Below are 25,883 nucleotides of genomic sequence, written 5' to 3'. Positions count from 1 at the left end.
AGCTGTTCCCTTTGTTTTTTTTCCTCTCATTTGTATCAATGCCAATTATCTTTACTGTCCCTTGCACTCTCGCCCCCTATATGGCTTGCAATTTTCAAGGACATAATTTTAAACTTCCTTCATCCACCATTCGAATATTAAAAAAATCAAATTTAAACCAAATTTGAAAGAGATTTTACTTTTGCATGTCAATTCCCAATTATTAGGAATACCAATTATGGAGCAAAGCAGATGAGGAAGGCTACTTTTCAATTAATGATATACGTCTTAACACAACTGTAGGTATTGTTTTATCAAATTTTATTGTTTCTCTTTCTCCTAATCTCCTATTAAGTTATGCATTAAACTATGAACTTTGATAGTTTTAGTGATGTGTAATGAAGCATTGAAATTGATTCAGAGATTTAATTGATTTTTAAAATTTCGTGTCCCTGTTTTATTCAAGTCCAATTTCTTTGTTATATTTGTTCCCTTTAAGAACAAAGAATGGTTTTGGGAACTATTAATAGCATATTGATACTAATTAATTTATCTAAGAACACATACTTTGTACCTTACAGATGTCAATTGAATTAATAAATATGGTTTTATGTCTATGGAAGCTTCAGAATGGCTTTTCCGATTAGTTTACTACTGTGTTAATGGAACAAAATGAAGGCATTCTTGTACTTCATTTTGAAACCCTATATGTTTTCCATGTTTTCTTTATTTCAGAATTTCTTTCTTTTTTGGTTTTCAAGAAACATAGGTCTTTTCTCACGAAAGCCTACAATAGGAAGTCTTCCCTACACAGATTCTAATATGTTCTTCTCTTTTCTTTTTAAATTTTCTTTTTGGAATTTGTTTGCTCAATTAATCCAATTTATAACTCTCTTAACACATTGTTATTCTCAACTTTATTCCCATCATCTACAGGGTTTTTGGTTTGAATTTGTTGTTGATTCAAACCCTATATGTAAATAAAAAAAAAATGCAATTTGTTTGATGAATTACATTAGTTTTTTGTTCTTTTTCCACAATTTGATTTTGTACAATGTCCCTTTTTCAAGTTTAATAAGTGGACATATATACTCAATGCTTACTCAAATTTGCATATGCATTGTATAAAAAAGGTATAATATACTCTCTTCTATTTTTGCACTGTCTCTTCAAGACCATGGGTTCTCCCAGTGGCTACTCTATTTTATGAAATTAAGATTAAAAAAAAAAAAAAACAGAAAAATAAATTACATAATTATGACAATAATTAAAGAAGAGAAGCTATTGAAGATCAATATTAAACTCAAGTTCTCACTTGAAGTGAAGCTACAACCTACATTTAGAGTTCAAAATGCTTTATTGTGCACAAAGGCCTTAAGAATTGGATTTGTTAGGACTAAGGAGGGGTTATTTAAAATATGATGATATGATCTTCTTGGCTAATTAGCATTAGCAAGAGGACTATTTTCTTCATATTCAAGTTGTAGCTTATCATGTAAAATTATACATGATGGTCCCTTCTTAGGCTTACACCATGAAATTTCTATCCAAAAAACTGTATGTTTTAGTTTTACCTAAGAATGATATGATATTCTTTTTCATTTCCATCAAATTTGATAATAGTTTTCCCTCTCATCATATCTTGAATCTCTTTCCAATTTACAATGGATTATAATATGCAGGGTTTAGAGAATGTATAACAACTTCTTTATTGCAGCTTATGAATTTTAAGGAGAAAGATGGCTTTTCATTTTGACCGGTGATGAATTGGACTAATTATACTACTCACCAATGGCATGGAATCTTTGAGGTTAGTTTTTACTTTGGAATATTTATTTTTTTTATTCTCTTTTTAACAAAAAGGAATATCACATTGATGTTTCCCCTTTTTTGATTGAGAGAGTTTAGCTTAAGGTTGGCTAACTTTTATTCATTTGATAGTTAAGGTGAAAAGGGTTGCATTGGTGAGCTTCTTTTGTATTTCTCTTGCCTTTCAAAGGGCACGAGACTGAGGATGTATACTTTTATAATGCCTGGTCTACATGAGATGGAGTTTCTACTAATGAACAATTAGATGCTTGCAGTGCACACAAGACTGAGACAGGGCTGATGAATATCATCATATGTAATAACATTATAACCTTAGTTCACCAAGTTCAAGGTCCTCAATGTTTTTCTTTTAATATGTTTTTTTTATTTATTTAAATGGACGTAGTTTATATAAAGATATGTTAAGTATTCTTGTGTTTGCATGTTGTGCTCCCTTTCTACTGTTTACTAATTGCACCATATATGACTTTTCAAATGATAGTCCTAAATGTGATTTTTTTAAGCAACATTGATGATGACAAGAACAAGGAATAAACAACTAGGATTACCAGGATTTTGCAAATAGACTGAATAATAGAAGGGATTATGTTAAAAAAAATGATAGAGACCTTAAAGTTCATGAAAGAAATGATGCAATTGATAATAGACATAGGATGCCTACCAATAGTTTGAGGTTGTTAACTAAAGGTACAAATAAGTTATACAAAGTTATATGTTGTTTTTAACTTCGTACTTGAGTAGAACAAAGCAATCGAATTTCTCATATTGGTATAGTATTTTAAGAGATTTGAACTTCTATAAATACTCATGTATTATTTAACATTCTTAAAAATAAATAAATAACACTATTTTAGAACTTAGTTATTAATTTTTCCGTGCATCGCACGGGTTAGCGACTAATATATATACATACATATATATATATATATATATATATATATATATATATATATATATGTGGAGTTGAGTTCAAGTTACACCTGGTGTAACTCTACAAGTATTACACCATTTTTAAGCTGTAGATTTATGAGAGATCCAACGGATACAAAGAAAACACCAATATCTATTACAACATTAAATACTTACCTAATTAATAGTCTCTTCATTATCTCTCTTCTCATTAAATATTTCTTATGTCTCTTTTTCTCTCTCCTTATTAAGTCTTTCTTTCCATTTTCTTTACAATTTCTCCTACGTTTCTACTTTCTTAGTCAAAAGCTTCTGCCGTGAACTGAATGGCCACACTGCAAAATTGTTTAGCAGTTTCTTCTTTAGCTTCTGTCGTGAACTAAAATAAAGGAAGTCAAAAGCTTCCATGTTTTATTGAATGTATTCCAATTATATCATCTTGTTATGCTCTTAGTAATAAATTTGTGAAACTGCTTGGTTTTTTTTTTTTTTTTTTGGTTTTTTCTTTCTGTTGGTATGATAATAAATTTGCAAACACAAGTTTTTTTTTATGTTTTTTTTTTCTTTTTCTTGAGAAGCCAAACACAAGTTTTGTTTGTATTGAGTGTCATTCTACTAATTTCAATATTTGTAAAAATATGAATAATTTAACATCTTCTGAATAGACTCTCAAAAAAATAAAAATAAAAACTTCTTCGGAATAAAATGGAAAGTCAGCGGTAGTAGAGTTAAATAATTGGGCCTATCTTGAGTTTCTCTCTCTTCCACATCTAGAGACGTTTAATAAAGAGAAAGATACTTAAGATTGTAAGAACTTATAGGCCTCTAGCCACACTATTGTCATACGATGAGGGTAAACATTAGGATGAATTTGAATTACAAACAAATTCTAATTGTATCAAATTTGGATAGTTAATTTCTATCTTATTGTAATCTATACAATCTGATAAAATTTGGTTTACTGTCTTCATCCATTTTTCTCTATGAATGTTTTTTAATTTCTCCTTATTTCTGCACTTTCTGGCATCCTTGAACGTAATTCATTTTTTTTTTTTTAAATATTTGTTAGGAATTTAGATACAATAGTACTTACTCCTTGAAAATTTTATTTTGTTTTTTTCAGTAATTTTCTAAACATACTATCAAGGAGAGAGAAAAAGAGACATAAATCTACGATGAAGTTGTATTCAGGGATGATTTGTTGGAGAAATTGTAAAGAAAGACTTAATAAGGAGAGAAAAAAATAAACAAAAGAAATATTTAATGAGGAGAGAGATAATGAAGAGACTATTAATTAAGTAAGTATTTAATGTTGTAATGGATAATGGTATTTTGTTTTTATCCGTTGAATTTCTCATAAATCTACGGCTTAAAAAAGGTGTAACTTGAACCCATCTCATATATGTGTGTATATATATATTGAATCACTCCTTTTCAGTGATAGGAAGTCTGAGTTTGGCAGGAGGAGGGGGCTCATTAGAGGCTCCAATTGCACATGGTTGAGAGCATTTTCAAGGGCAACTGGCATTTCGACCAGCTTTTACAGCTGAATTATTTTTTTTATTTTTTTAAAAAGTTAATCCATTGGCCTTGGATATAGGGGTGTCACCTGTTTATAGATTATTGAAACCGAATCCCTTTTAACTATTAAGCTTCTTCTTTTCTTTTCTTTTCTTTTCTTTTTTTTCCTACGGATAACTCTTTCCACAACAAATTTCATAATTGCTGTGTTAATCAACTATGACAGGAAAAATATTGGTGGATCCATGAACGTTAAGTATTGTCCACCGCTCACAACTAACCAATTTAACAATTGTGAAATTTGTGATGAAAAAAATTGTGTTGGTAGCATTACTGTATTTTGTTCCCAGTACAGCACATCTTTATTTAACTCCTCCAAAACATGTTCTAAGAGCATTAGAGTTTGATTGCTCAAACAATCTGTATGTACCCTACCGTTTATAGCTAGTGTGGTTCTATTTCCATTGGTACCCAAAACAAAATGGTAAAGCAAGCACCCAAACTCGTGCGGTTAGCCGTTGGATTTGTTCTTTGTAGTAAATTTTACAGTAGTTTAACCTCCTTTTGTACAAATTGCACAAATGGGCTTTGCATAATATGTACCAATATTATGTTAACCAAAATTGAGTCATTAAATATGACATACTCAGAGCATTAGCATCCTGGATGCCAAAACCTGAACTAAAAGCAAATAAAGTCTGCACATGGTTCCAGAAGTAAAAATAATATATATGTATATAACTAAGGAACACTTTGGCCCTTAAAATTTTCATCGACCTTCATTCTAGCTCTACATAAAAATAAAAATTTTGAAACGTAAAAGGTCAAACAGAAAAATTAAACCAAATATGTAGGGTTAAACACAAACAGCCAATATAAAAACAAATCAAACATGAAGGGCTAATGATAAAAAAATTGAAACATAAAAGACCAAAATGAAAATCACCCCAAATTTTAAGGGTCAAAAGTGTATTTTACTTATTTTTTTTTCATTATCTTTTGGATAACTACTTTTAGCCCAAAGAGAGTATAAGAAGAGAAATTGTAATATGATTAATTATCTTTTGGATAAATACTTACTTCTCCAAGAAAAGGTTAGGAAGAACCTGCATCGTAATGAAATTGAACAATGTACATATATTTCATGTATAAGAGGTGATTTGTGTATATCATTTTATGATTACTCCCCAGGATTCATCTCTTCAATCAAAGAAGGGGAGAAGTACTAGCAAGTGACAGCTAACTCGAGTCTAGTCTACCATGATATGAGGAATAAAACCATTCATCTTTGGTCCCATCAAACAAATGTTTCACCCAATAATTGTCAATGGCTTTCCCTGATCGAAGGTGAATACAATTGGATTTGGAGGGGCTTCATAAACTTAACTGACAGGAGTGGCACAACATGGAGTGAGTGAAAACCATGACCCAGAATCCCAAAGAGCTAGCTTGTTTAAACTGGGTAATTTGTGAAAGAATATCTGATTAACGAGTGCCAAAATCTCTGCTGAGCAGAATCTGTTAGAGTCAGTGATCAGACCAGCACATCATTAGCCCTACAATAATCCTTGGAAAAATCCTCTACATGCTCGTAGCATGTAGAATATACACACACACATAAGGGAATGCTTTAAGGATCAAGAATTCAAGATGAATTAACCCATTAAAGAAATTAAATTTAAATTTTTTTTGTTAGTTAAGGTTTATGAGAGGCACTATCTTTGTTTATAAAAAAATATATATATATATATATATATATTTAAAGAAATCTCGATGCAACTGAAGCAACATTCATGGTGTGAATTGAAAATGGAATTTTTTAAACCTTGGACAGTGAGTTTTCATTTTTGGAAGCTCTCTTTTAATTGATATGACTGAGCTAATAGATATGTTTCTCATACGCAAGAGCAATTTATTACTAGATGAGAGGTTCAAGCAGACCATTTCATTTATTATATATTTCAAGCATTTTTTTTTTCTTTGGATAATTATAATGGGGGAGGGGGGATTTAGACTCTAAACATCTCCGTTGGAAACAGCAAGAAGTGTCAGTTGACATACAAGGCTCTTGACATAGCGAGCATGTTAGAGAAAAGCATGTAACAAAAGAAAATAACTGTGTCAAACTAATTCTCAGCTGAAGTGGGTTTTTTTATATGGTACAAAAGAATGGCTAGAATTGAATAGGTAAAGCAAGACTTTCTAAGGAGATTTTGATAAACTGGTTTCTATTAAAAGAAATGTAATTTGAGAAAGAAAAAAATTTAAGTGACCATACCAGAATTTCTGGATAAGCATGCCCTAGACCTTCACCATGTGTGCTTCGGCTAGAGAAGAATTAAGGTCTTCTCGAGATTGTGATCTCCGACTTTGAAGATGCATCTGACTTCTGTGAGGGGGCCGGAAGGAAGCCATGATACTACCATCAATCTGGCCCAAATTACTTGAGGAGTAACTATGTAAAACACTGCTACTTGATGGGTACAAGGAGGACTCTATGAGCTGGATGCTGCTGCTGCTGCCACCACCGCTGCCACTGAGACCATGTCCAAAGCCAAATGGTCTTTCTTGGGCTGTTGGACTCAGCGGCATCTTTCTTCCATCTACAAGAACACAACATAACATAAAATAAATAAGAGATAAATAATCTACAAGAACATAACATAAAAATAAATTTAATAGTTAAAAAACTGTCAAAGATGAATGGCCAAATCAACTGAAAATAAAATACATGGAAATGACAAGAAGTATGTATAAAAAAATATAGAGTAAGACCATAATTAAGTATGCTTAACAATGCGTTGCAGAAATGTATAACAAGGTTAGGCCAGTCGGAAGAGTTAAGAAAGTGAAAAACTATATGTTAAATGGAAAAAGATAGCAAAGACTTCAAAACCAGGAAACTATACTGAGCCTAGCTTTCAAATTTCGTTTTATCCTCCCTTACAAGTAAATATATGTAATGTGTGTAATCAGTTCACCATAGAATATTCTTCTTGGACAGCCCTCAATTTCTCTTGTTTCCAATAAATTCTTAAAAAGTCATGTAAAAATGGCAAGCACAGTTCGTCCATTAAAATATAGTCATGTTTGTCAAATACTTGGTGCCAATTTTAGCGTAAAATTAATGAATCAAGTTGCAGTAAGCCTCTCCCCTTAAGGTAACTGCACACATAGATAGTTGATCAATAGAATTGCATCGCAATCTAGCAGAAACTTTAAATCAATTAAAACTCAATACTACAAAGGTGGGCTTTTCTCTGATTTTCCCTCAAATTGTGAACAATCAAATATAAATTTTCATCCATGACCAGCAGAGTGCAAAGAAATTTGGAGGGATAGTAGGCCACCCAATAAAAAATAGAAGAAAGAAAATCCTATTTCATGCAAAAGCTTACAGTGTCCTGTTTAATGCAGAATTATATTAGCATACAATTAATATCTTAACCATATTCTTGTTTAAATTTCTCTAAGGAGTTTTTTTTTTTTTTTTAATAAGTAAAAATTTTCTCTAAGGAGTTGGGATGATCTTCGTATCCAAGAGATACTATCAGATCAAAAATAGTTTGTCATATTAGTATACACTCGAAAGTTAGAACAAAATGATGTAACCAACAAGATATACTCTTATAATTATCCATGCCTAAAAGATTTCTTTCATAATGAATCTTGAGACATGCACAAGTTTTAAAATAATTTGAGCAACCTCTAAAAATCCTTTCATGTAGTTGTCATCCTACATCAATTGATTGTGCCATGGCATTGTCCATAATGTCAAGTACAAAAAGATTATTCCAAATGAAAGATTACCAAAAGCTGGAGAGTTAGAACATAACTTTTCTCATCCAAAGCAAAACACAACAATTGCAATCAATAGTCATAAAGAATAAGACATACTTCAAAATGTGCAGGATATATGAAACAGTATTAATTTTAAAACATTACAGAACTATGCACAGATCAAAAATCTTGTAGAGGAGCTTACCAGAACTGATGGGACTCCAACGCTGGAATCCGAAAGGAGATGAAATATTCGATGCACTATTATGCCTGAAAAGTGGGAGATATGACCTCCGGGAAAATCTTGGCATCCAATTGCCAACACATGATAACGCACAAACTAGGAGAACCAATGAAATAAACAAAATGGTAATAAGAATTATCGGGTTTATCTTCACTTGAAATATCTCATAACTACGTAGCCGCATTCTTGATGAAAATGCCTTGCCAGCTTCCAACAGGGCAACTCCAAGAGTCCAAGTAATACTTCCAGAACCAATAATGATTTTTTTATCTGTAATGTGCAAGCCCTCTCTTAACAGTGACACAATATACGGAGCCCTAAAGCAGTACTGTTCAATGAAGGGCTGAGGTGCAACACTTTTTCTTGCGACTTCCCAGGTCTTTTCACAGAACTCCTGACCCTTTTCCAAAACATCATCAAGAGCGGCTTTTGAGGTCAAATTAAAAAATCGATACACCACAAAAAAGCCAGACATCCCATAGAACTCGCCATAAGGGCGAGGAAAACTATCAGGAAGAGCACAAGGCTGCAAATTACAGTCAATGCCTGGATTTTTATTTGACCATTCAGACAAATTAACAGCAACTTTTGCCAGCGCACTACATTCATCCCAGTTTGGAGCACCAACAAGTTGCACGGCAATGCCTGACTTTCCTCCTTTACCCAAATTTTTCCCTGCAATCACAGGGCTCCCAGTTTCCTTGTAATGCGAAGCACACTGAGAGCAGATGTATTGCTCCCTGTACCCAGAATGCAAGCAAGGATGCTTTATTTCTATTTTCTTGTTAACTAGATCTCCCTTAGTGACTTCCGGAAGCCTCTTAAAAAGTTGAACCACAGACTTGTCAAATGCATCATTCAAACCATAACCCGCAAGAGAATAGGCAGTGAGATGATGATTAACAGCTCCTATTCTAAGTTTTAAGCTATTCTCGTTATGTACAGGTCCCTTGCTCTCATATGTAACCTGCAATGATGAGCCGCCCAAGTCAAGTGCACCAAATGTTGGTTTTTTTGGCGTGACCCCTAATGTACCCGTGCGATGATTAAGTGCTATCCATCCAAAATAAGCCTCCTCTGCCCCACTGATAATTTTAACACAGTTTTTCTCACACTGGAAGGGTGAAGTTTTCAGTATGGACCGTGCCTTGTCTAGAAGCCATTCTGAATCAGCTTTGGGCAGCCTGCGAACCCCTGCTGTAGCATAAAGGAAGAGAGAGGTGGACTTATGTGCATTCCTGGGGATTTGCTTCTCTGCCCACCGAATAAGCGGTTTAATTGCACCGTTCAAGCCAGTCACATTGTGCACTAACTTATGAAACCCAGGCTCAGTCTCCATTCTATCGTAAGCCCGTCCAATCTGCGAGCTAGGCTTCTTACGAATACCTTCCGTAAACGATTTCAATGCAATAGGAAGCGTGCCTGCATTGTTGTGATCAAAAGATGCCTGATACACATAAACTCTAGTTCCAGTACTTCCACAATCGAGCACAACATAAAACTTCGATTCCCCTCGAGACCAATACGAATAAACATAAACAGAAATCATATAAATTAAAACACCCAACAAGACTAAGCACAAAATGAGCATGAAAAGCCGCAAAAACTTGCTACGCTTGGACGGGGTTCCTCCTCCCACTCCCTTCTCCTTTGAAAAACTCGCGACAGCAGCATTGTCTCTATGCAACAAATGGGGATACTTTATATGGGCAGCAGCCCTATTATCACCATTCGCAGTGGCAACATCATTATTATCAAGCGGACGATAAGCTGTTAAATCCTGGAGAGACGAAGATAATCTGAGGTTGTTCTTGTTATGACTAAAAGGCATCTGAGCATACATATAGGCAACACTACTCGACGATGAAGAAGAAGAAGAAGACGTGGCTGCCATCGATGATGATGATGACTGTTGCCCCGACAAATGACTTGTTACAACATCAGCAATTCTACCCAACATCTTAGATTGTTTTTTGAGGTTTCTATCTTTAACTTCTTGGCCTATGGTTTGTATTTGTGATTGCAACACACATTTTCTACAATCCTGATCAAATATAAATAAAAACACCCACAAATTAAAACATTAACAAACACAAAAGTAAAGATCAGAGAGTGGCATTTTTTTTTTTTTTTTTGAAATTTATAGTGCAAGAAATGAAAAAAAGAAAAACCCAAAAACAGATCAGAAATTATAATAACTAAATTGAAATAATTTTCAAAATAAAATTAGGGTTACCTGGGTGGAGGAGAATGGGTCTTCGTTCTTTGCTTTGATTAACAATTTGTTGTGTTGTAGGAATTACAAAACTCTTGATCTTCTTTGTAAGTACTAAGTTGTAATGAGTAGGTAAGTTGTTGAAAGACTATGATTTTTGGGTATTTGTATGTGTTTGTTTAGAGAGAGAGAGAGAGAGATTCAGATCCAACAAACAATGAGTCTGACATGAAATGGTCTTTTTCGACAGCAAGAGAATGATAGAAAGAAAAGACCCTCATTTGTAAATTCCTTAGTACTGACTTGGAACCGTTCCGTTTCTACTTTCTATTTACGTTTTTTTTTTTTATCTATCTATTTCTTTTCATTCCCCACATTTTCCTCAAATACATTTCTGTTCCCTTTATTTATAAATTATATATAATTCATTTTCTTCTCTTGAATAAATTTTAGATGAAATAAACAAAATAACATGTTTGATATATTTAAATATTTGGAAAATTTATGTAAAAGTTATCAATTCTATTTTCTGTTTCTGATTATGTCTAAAGTCCCAAATTTATGGACACATTTCAATTTAAATTTACTTCTATTCTATCTGCATTTTTTTTTGGGGGGGGGGGGGGGGGTGTTTATTTTGGGCAGTAATGGAGTAGCCAAAGGTGGGAAATTATTAATTAAACAATGTGTTTTACTTAAAGTTTATACATAAATAAGTTTTGATAACTGTAGGGATACGATTTATTTAACAGCCCATGAGTGACGTTGGGCTCGCATGCAAAGGGCCCCAACAATATGATTTGTAGAGAGTGGGCTTGAAAGGCATGACCTTGGGCACAAGCGGACGGTTTAATCGTGGCGTCTATGGAAGTCCTTATATGGGCGGGCCTGGCTTGACTAGCTAAGCCCTCTATTAGTACGGGTTGTAGGACTTCAGTCCTTGGACGCTGTCCAAGGAACCTTATATCCTTCCCTTTCTCCCTTTTACCGGGGGAGGGAGTCCTCTTTTTCTTCTGGGGGGTTTTTCTTTTTATACTAGTGTTTGTTTCCCCCTTTAGAGTCCATGTGTAAGTTTCACTTTTCTAGAGTGCAGACCTGTCCTATCAACCCATACCTAGAGTGGTTTGGGGTCGTTAGGAAAGTTAAAGGGTATGGTTTAGAGTATGGACTTGTCAGATACAGGGTTTTGTATTATGATGTTGGCAGCTTTTTCCCTTGCCCTGCCCCTACATTCAGTTTGCCCCTTTCTTCAAACATTTCGTGAGGTGCCGAGCATGAGGTCGTCCTCGGCAATGGCTCTCCTCGGCTTGGGCCCTGGGCCTTAATGCAGAGTGGGCCTGGCCCGCGAATTCTCTGCCCCCACAATAGCCCCTCAAAATCCTGCTGCCCGACTTTTAGTTGGGGAGGAGGGTTTTGGTAATGTTGGGCTTACATCATAGCTTGTTCAGATCCTGTACTCTACTAAGATTTGTGTTTTTCCATTTATATGGGAGACGTGCCATATTAGAGGCATTCCTTTACCCACTCACGTGGAGTCCTTTGACGCTTCAATACTCAAGGCGCGCCTTCACGAGAATCTTCAGATCCCACGGTTGCGAATGGCATTGGAAATTGAGCCAACTTTACCTTGTCCGTAGCATTCCTTGGAAAGCTGCGTGAATTGAATGCCCCCACCTTACCTCTTATATAAGTAGGATAAGAGGTTATTTTCCTTACACACAAACCCTTCGATTCTCTTCAAAATCATAACCCTTCAGTTATAATCACAGTTTTCGTCTTCAGTGCTATACGCCCTTTGTGCAATATGTTTGAGACACGGACAGGGGTAAAGGAACTCCATCCGCCACAGAGGCGCCGGGTCCTTCCGAGACTCAAGGTAGCGTGGTCTGGGCAAGGGAGGCACAGATTCAAGAAAATCTTCCGTTTTGACAAAGGGGGAAATGGTATTTCTCCTTCTTTTAGTCAAAATCAGAAGCAGGTACTGGTCGCACCAGATTCTTGGTGCGTTAGAAGTAAAGTTTTCCGCCATCAGCGTCGTCTGCTATATCGCAGGCGTGGTTACGTGGAGGCCCACCAACTTCCGGCTGCCTGCACCTTTTCTTCAACAGTGCTGGCCTCAAGTTGGGTTCCCTGCACCTTTTTTTCAGCTGCGCTAGCCCGAAGTCGGGCTCTCTGCGCCTTTTCTTCAACGGTGCAAGCCCCGAGTTGGGCTCTTTGGCTGCCTGAGTTATAGGCATGTAAAAGTGTTGAGGAATGGTTTCCTTGAACAACGTCTTGGAACAGCAGCCAACCTCTCTTCTGCACTTCTTCCTTGGCTTTCTCTTTATTCTCTTGTATCTTTCTTTTCGCTTATGTAGTTAGCTTTAGTATAAGCTTATTCCAGTTTTTCATTGTACGCTGTACTATTTCTTTGTCTTAATAAAAGATGAATTTATTTCTTTGTAAATACTTTTCCTTTCGGCAGCAACTACTTTGTGAACGGGTGCGCTATGTATGTACCTTCCTTTAGTGATGCTTAAAGCAGGAAACCTTGAAACAGAACCTTACCAATTGAGATAACGGCTTAATGCCCCGTAATGCATGCGCGGCGACCGTCCGAGAACGATAAATACTAAATGTTTCATCCGAGAGGGTAGCCGAGCAGCGAGGGACTTTAACTATGTTTTGACAACGTATGGCCCTATATTGCAGTTGCACCAATTCCCTTGGTACTAAGAATCCAAGGGTAGGGTGGGGAATCCATGCAGTCCTGGGATTAGCCCAACTATCAAATGGGGAATTCTTTCTCGGGGTAGATTCTAAAGGCCATCTAACGTCCAGGTTGTGTCCAAACCCCGTATTGTCTCTTCTAAGTAGTTGGTTTCCCCAGAGGCTTGAGTCCGAGGACCATACAAGGCCTTGGTTCTGTCCAAAACTTGTAGTTTTCTTCTAAGTAGTTGGTTTCCCCAGAGGCTTGAGTCCGAGGACCATACAAGGCCTTGGTTCTGTCCAAAACTTGTAGTTTTCTTCTAAGTAGTTGGTTTCCCCAGAGACTGAGTCCGAGGACCATACAAGGCCTTGGTTCTGTCCAAAACTTGTAGTTTTCTTCTAAGTAGTTGGTTTCCCCAGAGGCTTGAGTCCGAGGACCATACAAGGCCTTGATTCTGTCCAAAACTTGTATTATTTTTTTTTTTACTTATTTATTGATTTAATTTCCAAAGGTTAGCCCCTTGACCCAGGTGGGTGGGGTTAGCTTGATGTTGGAAGCCCCTAGAATTGCCCGTGCCCTTGGCACTGCCAGGCATAGCTCCTAGTGGGAACTTATGTTAGAACAACAACAACATGTCGCTGAAAATGAAGGCACCCTCGTAGACCCTTGCTTGACAAAGGCTCAACTCCGCCGCTGCTTGAGCCAACGCGCAAGCCTCCCCACAGACGGCGCCAATTATAGGGACACGATTTATTTAACAACCCATGAGTGACGTTGGGCTCGCATGCAAAGGGCCCCAACAATATGATTTGTAGAGAGTGAGCTTGAAAGGCATGACCTTGGGCACAGGCGGACGGTTTAATCGTGGCGTCTATGGAAGTCCTTATATGGGCGGGCCTGGCTTGACTAGCTAAGCCCTCCATTAGTACGGGTTGTAGGACTTCAGTCCTTGGACGCTGTCCAAGGAACCTTATATCCTTCCCTTTCTCCCTTTTACCGGGGGAGGGAGTCCTCTTTTTCTTCTGGGGGGTTTTTCTTTTTATACTAGTGTTTGTTTCCCCCTTTAGAGTCCACGTGTAAGTTTCACTTTTCTGGGGTGCAGACCTGTCCTGTCAACCCATACCTAGAGTGGTTTGGGGTCGTTGGGAAAGTTAAAGGGTATGGTTTAGAGTATGGACTTGTCAGATACAGGGTTTTGTATTATGATGTTGGCAGCTTTTTCCCTTGCCCTACCCCTACATTCAGTTTGCCCCTTTCTTCAGACATTTCGTGAGGTGCCGAGCATGAGGTCGTCCTCGGCAATGGCTCTCCTCGGCTTGGGCCCTGGGCCCTAATGCAGAGTGGGCCTGGCCCGCGAATTCTCTGCCCCCACAATAACTATTGAATAAAGAGAGTAAAGAGAGAAAGCTTCATTTAGAAAGAAAAAGTTTTGCATAAAGTGAGAAGGTGATTCCCAAAAATTGAAATTTTTTTTTAGGAAAGATTGAAGTTGTTTACCTAAGTGAAACACAAAGTTTTATGAACAATCTTCCATTTTTCTCTATTTAGTTACCACATAAAATAACAATATTTAGTGACATAGATGGATAGGGATATCAAATTGAAACAATTGCTTCATAATTGGGATTCTAATGGCCAAAATTCAAATTTTGAACTCCGATCTAAAATAATATATAAACTTTGGGTACTTTTATGTAACTGTCCCCTATTTTATGGATGAAACTACAAATATATTTAAATTTCAAGGACAAAAGTTGAACCTGGATATATTTTAGAAAAAAAAAAAAAAGCATTTTTTAAAACTATTCAAACGCCTCTTAAACATATCAGCATATGTCGTATATCCTACAACTCAAACATCACGGTAATTGTGTTTTTAAAAAAAACCATGGTATATAAAAAAAAATTTTTAAAAATACACACCCAAACAAAAATCTATACTCTAAATAAATTTTTTTTGGCTCATCCCATATTTTCAACGTTTACACTCTGGCTACATAATATCATGTGTACTGTTTATATCACCTGTATGGGGTAGAAATCCAAGGCTCAAAGGAAGATTGAGTTTGGATTAAGGCCCATTATAATTAATTTGTAGAAATGAGTTCACGGACCAAAACTTGGTCTCCTAAATGATAGATTATGTTAAAAAAAGAAAGTAAAGAATAAAGTTAGAAGGATTGGGTTTAAACAGGTTATTCAAGATAATGAGTTAAATTTATCTTCCTTGGAATAGTCGAGGAGCCTATATAGGATTACAAAAGTAAGTAGTTTTCTACCTAATGTTTTGAACTTGATCCTTATTCACTGGGGATCTCTTCTCCTTTATAGTGTTCCTGTTGATCCTGGCCTTCCATATGGAGGGTTGTTGATCTTAGGATACTTGTCCAATCCTTCTTTTTGAGGCCATGTTGAGTAGGTTACAGGCTGTGTTGGCACTGCTTAGGTGTCATTCAATCATTAATGCAGTAGGCATGGTTAGTGCAGTGCATTCAATGTAGAGGTGATGAGAGCTTTTCTAGGAAGTTTCCCTTTATCCTTATTCACACTAGTCACTATTGTCTTCTTCGAATCATATGCTTTGGCCCTAGGTAGTCTTCATCTTGCTTTCTTTATGCGGTCCTTGTCCGAGCGTCTCCCTCAACTTAAAGGACTCTTTGGTTTAATCTCACATTTTGCTTAGGCTTACTTGGGTCAAATAAGTTGATAGTTGGGCTTTCATACTTCTCAGACCAAGCCCAATGATGCTAAAGCTACTGGCCTTGAAAAAATTTGAAAAAGTAAGAAAATGCTAGTAAAAAATTGAGGTTTTAAAAAAGCTATATATAAAAGCTAAAATTGATGCCAAATAGACTCTATTAAGTCTTTTAATTATAACTTAATGTTTAATTTAGCCCTCAATTATTAATACTATTAATTTCATTTTTTTGTATAATTAATTTAGTTTCTTAAATTTTTAAATAAGCTAGTTCTAACTGGATTAGTGGATTTATAGATTGGTGGGTTGGTTAAATATATTGCCCTCTCCACCTGCCTAACCTGATCTGTGCACTCCCTTAACTATGCTAGCTAAACCATTTGCCTTCACAACTTCATTTGCCTGCTAACAAGAAAAAGAGATTAGTCCAAACTCAAAAAATCAAACTCTTCAATCAAATGTTTTATTATTATTTTTTTGATAAGTTTCAATGAGCCCAAGAGACTTTTGGAGCCCAAATGTCCAGCTTATTATGAAATTGATTTTTTTTAGACATATATAATCAGTGATTTGTAATTTATGGATTTATTATAATTTTTTTTCATATAATAATCAATGAAACACCCAGAAATCCTATGGACCGATAAAAATATAAAATGCTAGATTGAATGTCATTGTCTAAATTAAGGATTCCATCACTCAGATACCCTCATGGGAGGTAACTTATTTATAAAATCTAATATAAATCTATATAAATAAATATATTCATATACATATAATATTATATATTATATATTATATATACCAGTCTAAAAATATATATTTAAATCAAGTCTTACACTCACAAAATTTTTAAACAACACATTATTCAATAAAGTTAGTGGCATAAAAAATTTCACAACATTCTTAAATTAGTCTACTATCTCACACATGGGCTCACCACAATATACATTTTAAAAATTTTTCAATGTCAATTTGAGGATGAGGTATACCATGCTTCCAGTGCATGTATCCCTCCTCTCACATGGAGGAGGACCCTACACCTCCATGTGAGCGAGAGGAAATATATACCAGATACGTAGTGTATTTTCTCTAATTTGAGAATATTTGTGAGCATGACTTAATACATTATTACATTTGAGCTTACTTCAATAAGTAAGACTTAAAGCCTAGTTTAATCTATATATAAAATAATAGGTGAAGTAGAGAGAGTGTGAAATTGAATTCCGAATTAGAACTCTAATTTTGTGCCATGTGTCTAGAATCTGAAATTGAAGTTGAATTTTGCATCATGTGGTTAAATGTATGTGAGCTCATTCTCATTAAAACCACTTCTATATATCGGGTCAAGTGAGTTACTGTGCTAATTAAGTTTTTTCTTGATTTTTTAGTCAAACGTGAAAACCAAAGAGATTAATATCGGTGATAAGAACTTGGTTTGGGTACATTGCATAATTTCCAAAAAGATAGCAAAGTCAGAGTTTGCATCTTTGTTATAAATTGCTTACAAAGTTTGCATCTTTACATTTGCACTGAGTTTCGGATTAAAGTGTTTTCTTCTTAGTTCTGACACTGAGTTTTGTTTACTATTCACTTACAAAGTTTGCATCTTTACATTTGTTATAAATTGCTAATATGTGATTAGATGCACATTATGCCTAAAATTCACTATCCTTATATTTGACTTTTTGTTCAGGTTTGGCACTTATAACAATGAAGAAAGCATTGCTGTGGACCAATGGATGATACTTTTTACAGGCTGCAAAGGAACTTAGTGATCAATGGAATCTCACGCGAATTGGAGAGGACCCAGCTGTAGATGTCTAGATGGCAGATGTGAGTCACTATGTTTTTAAAATGTTCAGTGAAGGTAAAGGTTATGAATAATGTAAATTTTCAGGAGAGAGATTTATTATTCTATATTTACACAAGTTTGGTCGCCTTCTTGGAGTGGATCACTCCACCCTGTCTTTCTACTAGAATTTTTTATTCAGATTGTTACAATTTAATTCGAAATTTTATTTGAATTTTCCTATTGTTGTTACTATCATATATTATCATTCTAATTGTTCAATTAGAATCTAAAATTGGAGTCCAATTTTACTATACATGTGTACAATCTAATTATTTTTAATTTTGCTGTCATGTGTAGAAACCAATAAGATGAAATTAATAACACATTAAACACTCATGCTTTGGGAATCGGTAGTACAAATCTAAATCCATTGGACCTGCTTCGTGATAATACAACTATGAAGGATGTATAAAAATACGCACAAACCCCTCTCTCTATAAAAAGAGATTGAAGAGAATTTCTTTTATCAGCCATGGAACTTCAGAGGTTTTTTCTTCACACAAATGCGCATCATGTTATAAAATGACCCATCGTAAAACTACAAAATGAGTACAACTCTGAGGATTTTTTTTTTTTTAATTTTAAATTTTTTAAGCTGCGAAAATTTCAATCACCAGTAGAGATTGAAGATTCAAAAGCGTGAATGGATCTTTTGGATAAACATTGTCACCAAGGTTAATCTTTCTATGTAAAATATATATACTGCTAAGTTTTGTTAATGAAATTTTCTGGTTAATAATATGAATTTAGACTTAACTGAGCCTTTTAAATATGAATAAACTCATGATTAATAATATATCCATTCCCGTGCGGTAGCACGATGCTACATACTAGTTTATATAAAACTCTATTATCTAAGCTTGAAGAAATTTGAAATATATTTTTTAATTTATATATGATTTTTGAATAAACCGTTCACGATCATAATACTAACTAGCCTCATCACACGCACTTTGCACGTGGGATAAGGCTTTTTTTATTATTTTAAGTTTAATGTAATTTTTCAATTTGAATTTATCTATTGTCAGTAAGGTTACATAGGAAGGAATTTTTAAGAAACTAAAATTTAAGATTTGAAATGGAGTAAATCGCTGATTTAGTGTTTGCTAGTTTTTAAAAAGAAATGCATCAAATGTACGTGAGATATATTTAAATAGAGAGTGTGCTAATTTTTAGGAAAAAAGTTTCTTTGGTGGTTTTTTTTTAAATTTTGTTGAATTACAATTTTAACCCCATTTTTATTTTTTTAAGAATAAAGATTATTTAATTAAATTAGGGGTATTTTTGACATTTTCTGAAGTCATAACTAATTTTCTGAATCCTCTTAATATATAGAGATTAGAGTAAAAGAATAAATGAGATATCCATAACTAAAATTTAGCTTTAAAGCCAACAGGGGCTTGGCTCAGCTGGGTATGGTTCGTTCGCTCTGCCTAACATGCTCATGTTCGATTCCCGCTACCAGCAGGAGTCCGTTGGTGGGCATCACATCCCTAAGCGTGTCTGCTTTACTCGGGGGTTTAATATAACCATAAACACCCCATTTTTTTTCTCAAAAAAAAAAATTTTTAAAAAGGTTTAAAAAACAATAAAACTATGAGCTCACATGAAATTAAGAAATTAAAATTTAAACTTTTTTTCAAAAGAAATCTCTAAATTTCAATAGCATTCATGTTCATCATTCAGTTAGAAAAAATTAATTTGTTTGATTAAATTGAATTTAATTATGGGTACAATTAATGGTGTCCTTAGACATTATTTCCATAAAAACAAGTTTTTCCTAAAAATATTTCCTTAAAAAAAAGTCACAAGTGATTTTAATATGAGTGTAAATTCCTATAAAATACATATATATGACATTCAGTCAGATTCGAGTTGGGTCATTTGGGTTATGGGACATTTTAAAAGGATTGAAAATGGGTCGGGAAGGGTCCGGCGGGTTGATTAGGCCCATATTTTTCACATTAAAAAAAAAAAACAAATAAGTGCCAATTTTGTAGAGAGAATGAATCAAATTAGATTATTTGTTACTAATTTACTATTACACGTGTAAAGGGAAAAAAACAAACAAACCAAAAAACACAAAGATTTCCATATCCTTGCAATTCAGACAGTTTTGACTTTTGAGCATAACTAAAATTATTTACATACTTCAGATCCAATATATATATATATATATACAAAACTAAATGTCATGGACTATATCAAGTTATCAGCCTTCTTAAGTGCACAAATTCCCGTTGTATCGAAAATAATAATATAGTTAGATTATATAGAAAGATAAAGTAAATATAAAAAAAAAAACCTTTAAAAATAAACATAACAATTTAAGTAAAAAAGAACAAGTAAATATTTTATAAGAATCATATCTCAATCTACTCAACATTGGTAGTACTTCAGCACTACAAATGTTTATACTTGCGAATTGTAGTTCAAGTTGGCCAAATTCATCAGTATCTTCATTTACAATACAATATCTTAATATAACTTAAGTTTATAATGAAAACAAATCAAACCTTATCAATAAAGTGTTAAAAATGTATAATTTCTATAACTCTATTGATAAATTAAAATACCTTCAAATCTATATAACCAACTTTTAGTACTTTTTTTTTTTTTATAAGAACTTTTAGTAGTCTTTGAAGTAGAACCTAGTTTCATAGTAGTTAGTAGTCTTAGTTAATGAATGTTACAATTAGAAGTAGAGCTTAGTAGTTAGTAGTTAGTGCTGCTTAGTAGTGTAGTCTGTATAGACAATGGACACTAGATGCTTTAGGCTTCAGCTTCCCTTTTGTTGTTGTTGTTGTTGTTGTTTTTTTTTTTTTTTTTTTTTTTTCCTCGCTTTCATTTAACTATTTACTTTTTTTAATAAATAGCACACCTTGCCATGTAATTTTAAATATTTTTTAGGGAAAAAAGGTTAAAAAATGGATGGGCTACGGGTTAGGTCAGGTTGGGTGGGCTCGTAAAAAATGGGCAAACAACAAGTTGGCTCATATTTAATTTGGGCCAAGAAAATCGGGTTTGAGCCAGGCAAAACGGGCGGGTTCCAATCAAGTCAAAACGAGTATGTTTGGATTGAATCAAAATAATCGGGTTCAAGTTGGGTCAGTGAATTTCGGCCCGTTTTGCCATGTACTATACATTAAAATTGATTTATCTTTTCTTAAAAAAAAAAAAAAGAAATTTACAGACGGTTTCTAGTCTCTCTTCTCTAGAGTTTAGACCGACCTAGGGTTACGTACGGTTTCTTTCTTCCAAATCCAAAATCCAATTCGAAATCCCAACAAACACAATAACCTCACTACCTCAGTCTCTAAAACCCTAATTTTCTTCATTCTCTCGCTTAGCCCTAGCTTTCATCTCAGTCCAAAGAAATGGACCCAGAGATCGCCAAGACTCAGGAGGAGCGGAGGAAAATGGAGCAGCAATTAGCCTCCATGAATTCCCTCACCTTCGACACCGATCTCTACGGCGGAAACGACCGCGACTCCTACGTCACCTCCATCCCCGTCAACGAGGACGAGGACAACCTCGATTCCCTCATGGACAACGAGGTCGCTCGCAAATTGGCCTCCTATACTGCTCCCAAATCCCTCCTCAAAGAGATGCCCAGGGGTTCCGACGAGAACGACGACGTTTCGGGCTTCAAGAAGCCACAGCGAATCATCGACCGCGAGGACGATTATCGGAAGCGGAGATTGAATCGCGTCATCTCGCCGGAGAGACACGACGCTTTCGCCGCCGGCGAGAAGACTCCGGACCCTTTGGTTAGGACTTACGCCGATGTCATGAGAGAGGAGGCGTTGAAGAGAGAGAAGGAGGAGACTTTGAAACTCATCGCTAAGAAGAAGAAGCAGCAGCAAGAGGAAGAGGAAACCGCCCCCGAAAAGCCGCCTGCGGATTCTTCTGCGGCGGCGGCGGCGGCGCCCAAGAGAAGGAACCGGTGGGACCAATCGCAGGATGATGGCGGTGCCGGTGCTGCTAAGAAGGCCAAGACTGCATCTACGTCGGATTGGGACTTGCCGGATACCACTCCCGGGCGGTGGGATGCGACGCCGACTCCCGGGAGATTAGGCGATGCTACGCCGTCTGCTTCCGTGGGGAGGAGGAATAGGTGGGATGAGACTCCGACGCCGGGGAGAGTGGTGGATTCGGATGCAACACCGGCTGCAGGCGGTGTTACCCCGGGGGCAACACCGGCAGGTATGACTTGGGATGCCACACCAAAGCTATCGGGTCTTGCCACGCCGACGCCAAAAAAGCAGAGGTCGAGGTGGGATGAAACGCCTGCTACTATGGGCAGTGCAACCCCAATGGCTGGGGCTACGCCGGCTGCAGTTACGCCCGGTGTTACTCCGGTTGGCGGGCTTGATCTTGCAACCCCGACTCCCGGGGCAATTAATTTGCGTGGAGCAATCACGCCGGAGCAGTATAATTTGTTGAGGTGGGAGAAGGATATTGAGGACAGGAATAGGCCGTTGACAGATGAGGAGTTGGATGCAATGTTTCCGCAAGATGGGTATAAGATTTTGGACCCGCCGGCATCCTATGTGCCAATTAGGACTCCGGCGAGGAAGCTGCTTGCTACACCAACCCCGATGGGGACTCCTCTGTATGCCATTCCGGAGGAGAATCGTGGGCAGCAGTTTGATGTGCCCAAGGAAGCGCCTGGTGGGTTGCCATTCATGAAGCCTGAGGATTACCAGTACTTTGGGGCATTGTTGAATGAGGAGGAGGAAGAGAAAATGACTTCTGACGAGCTGAAAGAGAGGAAGATTATGAAGCTTCTGCTTAAGGTTAAGAATGGGACACCACCGCAGAGAAAAACGGCATTGAGGCAGCTTACCGATAAGGCAAGAGAGTTTGGGGCTGGCCCGTTGTTTAACCGGATTCTGCCATTGCTTATGCAGCCCACTTTGGAGGACCAGGAGAGGCATCTTTTGGTGAAGGTTATTGACAGAGTGCTTTACAAACTTGATGAATTGGTACGCCCTTATGTTCATAAGATTCTTGTTGTGATTGAGCCTTTATTAATTGATGAGGATTACTATGCGCGTGTCGAGGGTAGAGAGATTATTTCTAATCTTAGTAAAGCTGCTGGTTTGGCTACTATGATTGCTGCTATGCGCCCGGATATTGATAATATAGATGAATATGTTAGGAACACCACTGCAAGAGCTTTCAGTGTGGTTGCTTCTGCTCTTGGGATTCCTGCTCTCTTGCCCTTCTTGAAGGCTGTCTGTCAAAGTAAGAAATCGTGGCAAGCTAGGCACACTGGGATTAAGATTGTTCAGCAGATTGCCATTTTGATTGGTTGTGCCGTGCTTCCTCATCTGAGGTCCCTCGTGGAAATCATAGAGCATGGTTTGCTTGATGAGAATCAGAAGGTGAGGACAATCACTGCGTTGTCTTTGGCTGCTCTTGCTGAGGCTGCTGCCCCATATGGTATTGAGAGCTTTGACTCGGTGTTGAAGCCTTTGTGGAAGGGGATCAGGTCTCACCGTGGGAAAGTGTTGGCTGCATTCTTGAAGGCAATTGGTTTTATTATTCCGCTTATGGATGCGCTGTATGCAAGTTACTATACTAAGGAGGTGATGGTCATTCTGATTCGTGAGTTCCAGTCACCAGATGAAGAAATGAAGAAGATTGTTCTGAAGGTGGTGAAGCAGTGTGTGAGTACAGAGGGTGTGGAGGCTGATTACATTCGCAGTGATATACTTCCTGAATTCTTTAGGAATTTCTGGGTCAGGAGGATGGCTTTGGATAGGAGAAACTATAGGCAACTTGTGGACACAACGGTGGAGATTGCAAATAAAACTGGTGTTGCCGATATAGTAGGGAGAATTGTTGAGGATCTTAAAGATGAGAGTGAACCTTACAGACGAATGGTTATGGAAACCATAGAAAAAGTGGTTACAAACTTGGGTGCATCTGATATTGATGCTCGGTTAGAGGAGCTTCTTATTGATGGAATCCTTTACGCCTTCCAAGAGCAGACCAGTGATGATGCCAATGTTATGCTTAATGGGTTTGGTGCAGTTGTGAATGCACTTGGGCAGAGAGTGAAGCCTTACCTACCCCAGATTTGTGGTACCATTAAATGGCGGTTGAATAACAAGAGTGCAAAGGTGAGACAGCAAGCAGCTGATCTCATTTCAAGGATCGCTGTTGTCATGAAGCAGTGTCAAGAGGAACAACTGATGGGTCATCTTGGTGTTGTCTTGTATGAGTATCTGGGAGAAGAATATCCTGAAGTTCTGGGATCGATTCTGGGAGCTCTGAAAGCAATTGTCAATGTTATTGGTATGACAAAGATGACTCCTCCTATAAAGGATTTGCTTCCTAGATTGACACCAATTTTGAAGAATAGGCATGAGAAAGTCCAGGAGAACTGCATTGACCTTGTTGGACGAATTGCTGACCGCGGTGCTGAGTTTGTTCCGGCGAGGGAGTGGATGAGGATTTGCTTTGAGCTTCTTGAGATGCTTAAAGCCCACAAGAAGGGTATTCGGCGAGCCACGGTGAACACCTTCGGATACATTGCCAAAGCCATTGGACCACAAGATGTCCTGGCTACCCTGTTGAATAATCTCAAGGTGCAAGAGCGGCAGAACCGTGTGTGCACAACTGTGGCAATTGCCATAGTTGCAGAAACCTGCTCTCCCTTTACGGTGCTGCCAGCCTTGATGAATGAGTATCGTGTACCAGAGCTTAATGTGCAGAATGGTGTCTTGAAATCCCTCTCTTTTCTATTTGAGTACATTGGTGAAATGGGAAAAGACTACATCTATGCTGTGACCCCATTACTTGAAGATGCCCTCATGGATAGGGATTTGGTGCACAGGCAGACTGCAGCTTCTGCCGTCAAGCATATGGCTTTGGGGGTTGCTGGTTTGGGTTGTGAGGATGCTTTAGTCCATTTGCTGAACTACGTGTGGCCAAACATATTTGAGACTTCCCCTCACGTGATTAATGCTGTCATGGAAGCCATTGAAGGAATGAGGGTGGCCTTGGGTGCTGCTGTTGTTCTAAATTACTGCCTCCAAGGGCTATTCCATCCTGCCCGTAAGGTTAGGGAGGTCTACTGGAAGATTTATAACTCACTATATATTGGAGCACAAGATGCGCTTGTGGCGGCTTATCCTACACTGGAGGACGAGCAGAACAACGTATACAGTAGGCCTGAGTTAATGATGTTTGTCTAAAGTGCAGCTTCATTGTACCTTAGAGAGCAGATCACATCGGGACCGATGTTATCATGATAGGCAATTTACTTCTCCTGGCTGATGTAGTTTCTTTAAATCATTATGTTAATTAAACTATATTGACTCTCTATTATGTCTCTGTGGGTACTTCCACCTCGTTTGCTTCTTAAATTATCTGTTATGTATGTAGGAGTATTCCAACTAATTGTTATTGATTCTCATACTTCTCATGTTACTTCTTGCGTTTGAAGTATGTTTTTCTATACTCACTCTTAGATTTCCTTTCTGTGGTAGTGATGGTGGTGGTGGTGTTGTTTGTTTTTGTGTGTGTGTGTGTGGTATTAGAATCTAGTATCAACAATCTGCAACCTCATTGAATTTAGAGAAAGACCTTGTAAAGTTAAGGTCTGAGAGAGAGACAGAGAGATTAATCATTTGGGAGTTAGGGTTAAGGTTTCTGTTTCAGTAAGAGTTGGATTAATAAATTGGGAGTTAGCATTGGATTTTAATTGCAGTTTCTATTTCTTTTTGTTTCAAATATATACTTTTGGTTCTTGTTTCTTTTCTAGAAATCTATTTGGGGTTCTCTGTATTTTTACAGGCTGGATACACTGCATATTTGTGGATATTGGACTAGGATTCCATGTGGTTAACCTGGTCTGAAGCTCTAAATTGTATATCACAAAGGGAAGAAAAGTTAGCCAGGTTTACATTATTTCTGTTATAGCTCTTTAAAATAAAAAATAAAAAAAATCTGCTATAACAAGTTATGCTTTAATTGCTTTCATCATTTGTATGCTGTTTACTCTTATATTTATGTGTCATTGTTACTCTCTCTCATAGGATAACTAATTTTAGAAGTGATTCATGCACCACTGAAGTTTAGTTGGCTATATTATGTGCTACTATCATAAAGAAAGAAATTCCTTTCTTTGTCCTGATTGAACTGTCAAGA

At 36.7% G+C, this 25,883-nt stretch overlaps 2 protein-coding genes and 1 long non-coding RNA gene across 3 annotated transcripts; 2 read left to right on the top strand and 1 right to left on the bottom strand.

The window, feature by feature from the left end:
* Nucleotides 1–1,007: 1,007 nt before the first annotated feature.
* On the top strand, nt 1,008–2,185 carry LOC126709436 (uncharacterized). The gene is made up of 3 exons (XR_007649393.1): nt 1,008–1,112; nt 1,697–1,789; nt 1,921–2,185. It is a non-coding gene; the product is annotated as an uncharacterized LOC126709436 (long non-coding RNA).
* A 3,171-nt stretch (nt 2,186–5,356) lies between these two features.
* Nucleotides 5,357–10,776, bottom strand: LOC126708691 (probable apyrase 7). The gene is made up of 4 exons (XM_050408557.1): nt 10,500–10,776; nt 8,225–10,307; nt 6,518–6,842; nt 5,357–5,757 (listed from the first exon to the last, which is right to left on the bottom strand). The coding sequence occupies exons 2-3, from the start codon at nt 10,221–10,223 to the stop codon at nt 6,541–6,543; spliced, it is 2,301 nt and encodes a 766-aa protein (XP_050264514.1). The 5' UTR covers nt 10,224–10,307; nt 10,500–10,776; the 3' UTR covers nt 5,357–5,757; nt 6,518–6,540.
* Nucleotides 10,777–20,896: 10,120 nt separating this feature from the next.
* On the top strand, nt 20,897–25,163 carry LOC126708689 (uncharacterized). The gene has a single exon (XM_050408556.1). It carries the CDS (start codon nt 21,098–21,100, stop codon nt 24,926–24,928), a length of 3,831 nt encoding a protein of 1,276 aa, XP_050264513.1. The 5' UTR covers nt 20,897–21,097; the 3' UTR covers nt 24,929–25,163.
* The last annotated feature ends 720 nt before the right edge of the window (nt 25,164–25,883 follow it).

The sequence above is a fragment of the Quercus robur genome, chromosome 12 (genome assembly GCF_932294415.1).
Source record: "Quercus robur chromosome 12, dhQueRobu3.1, whole genome shotgun sequence".
In the NCBI taxonomy this organism is placed as follows: domain Eukaryota; kingdom Viridiplantae; phylum Streptophyta; class Magnoliopsida; order Fagales; family Fagaceae; genus Quercus; species Quercus robur.
This window is presented reverse-complemented; position numbering and strand designations above follow the sequence as displayed.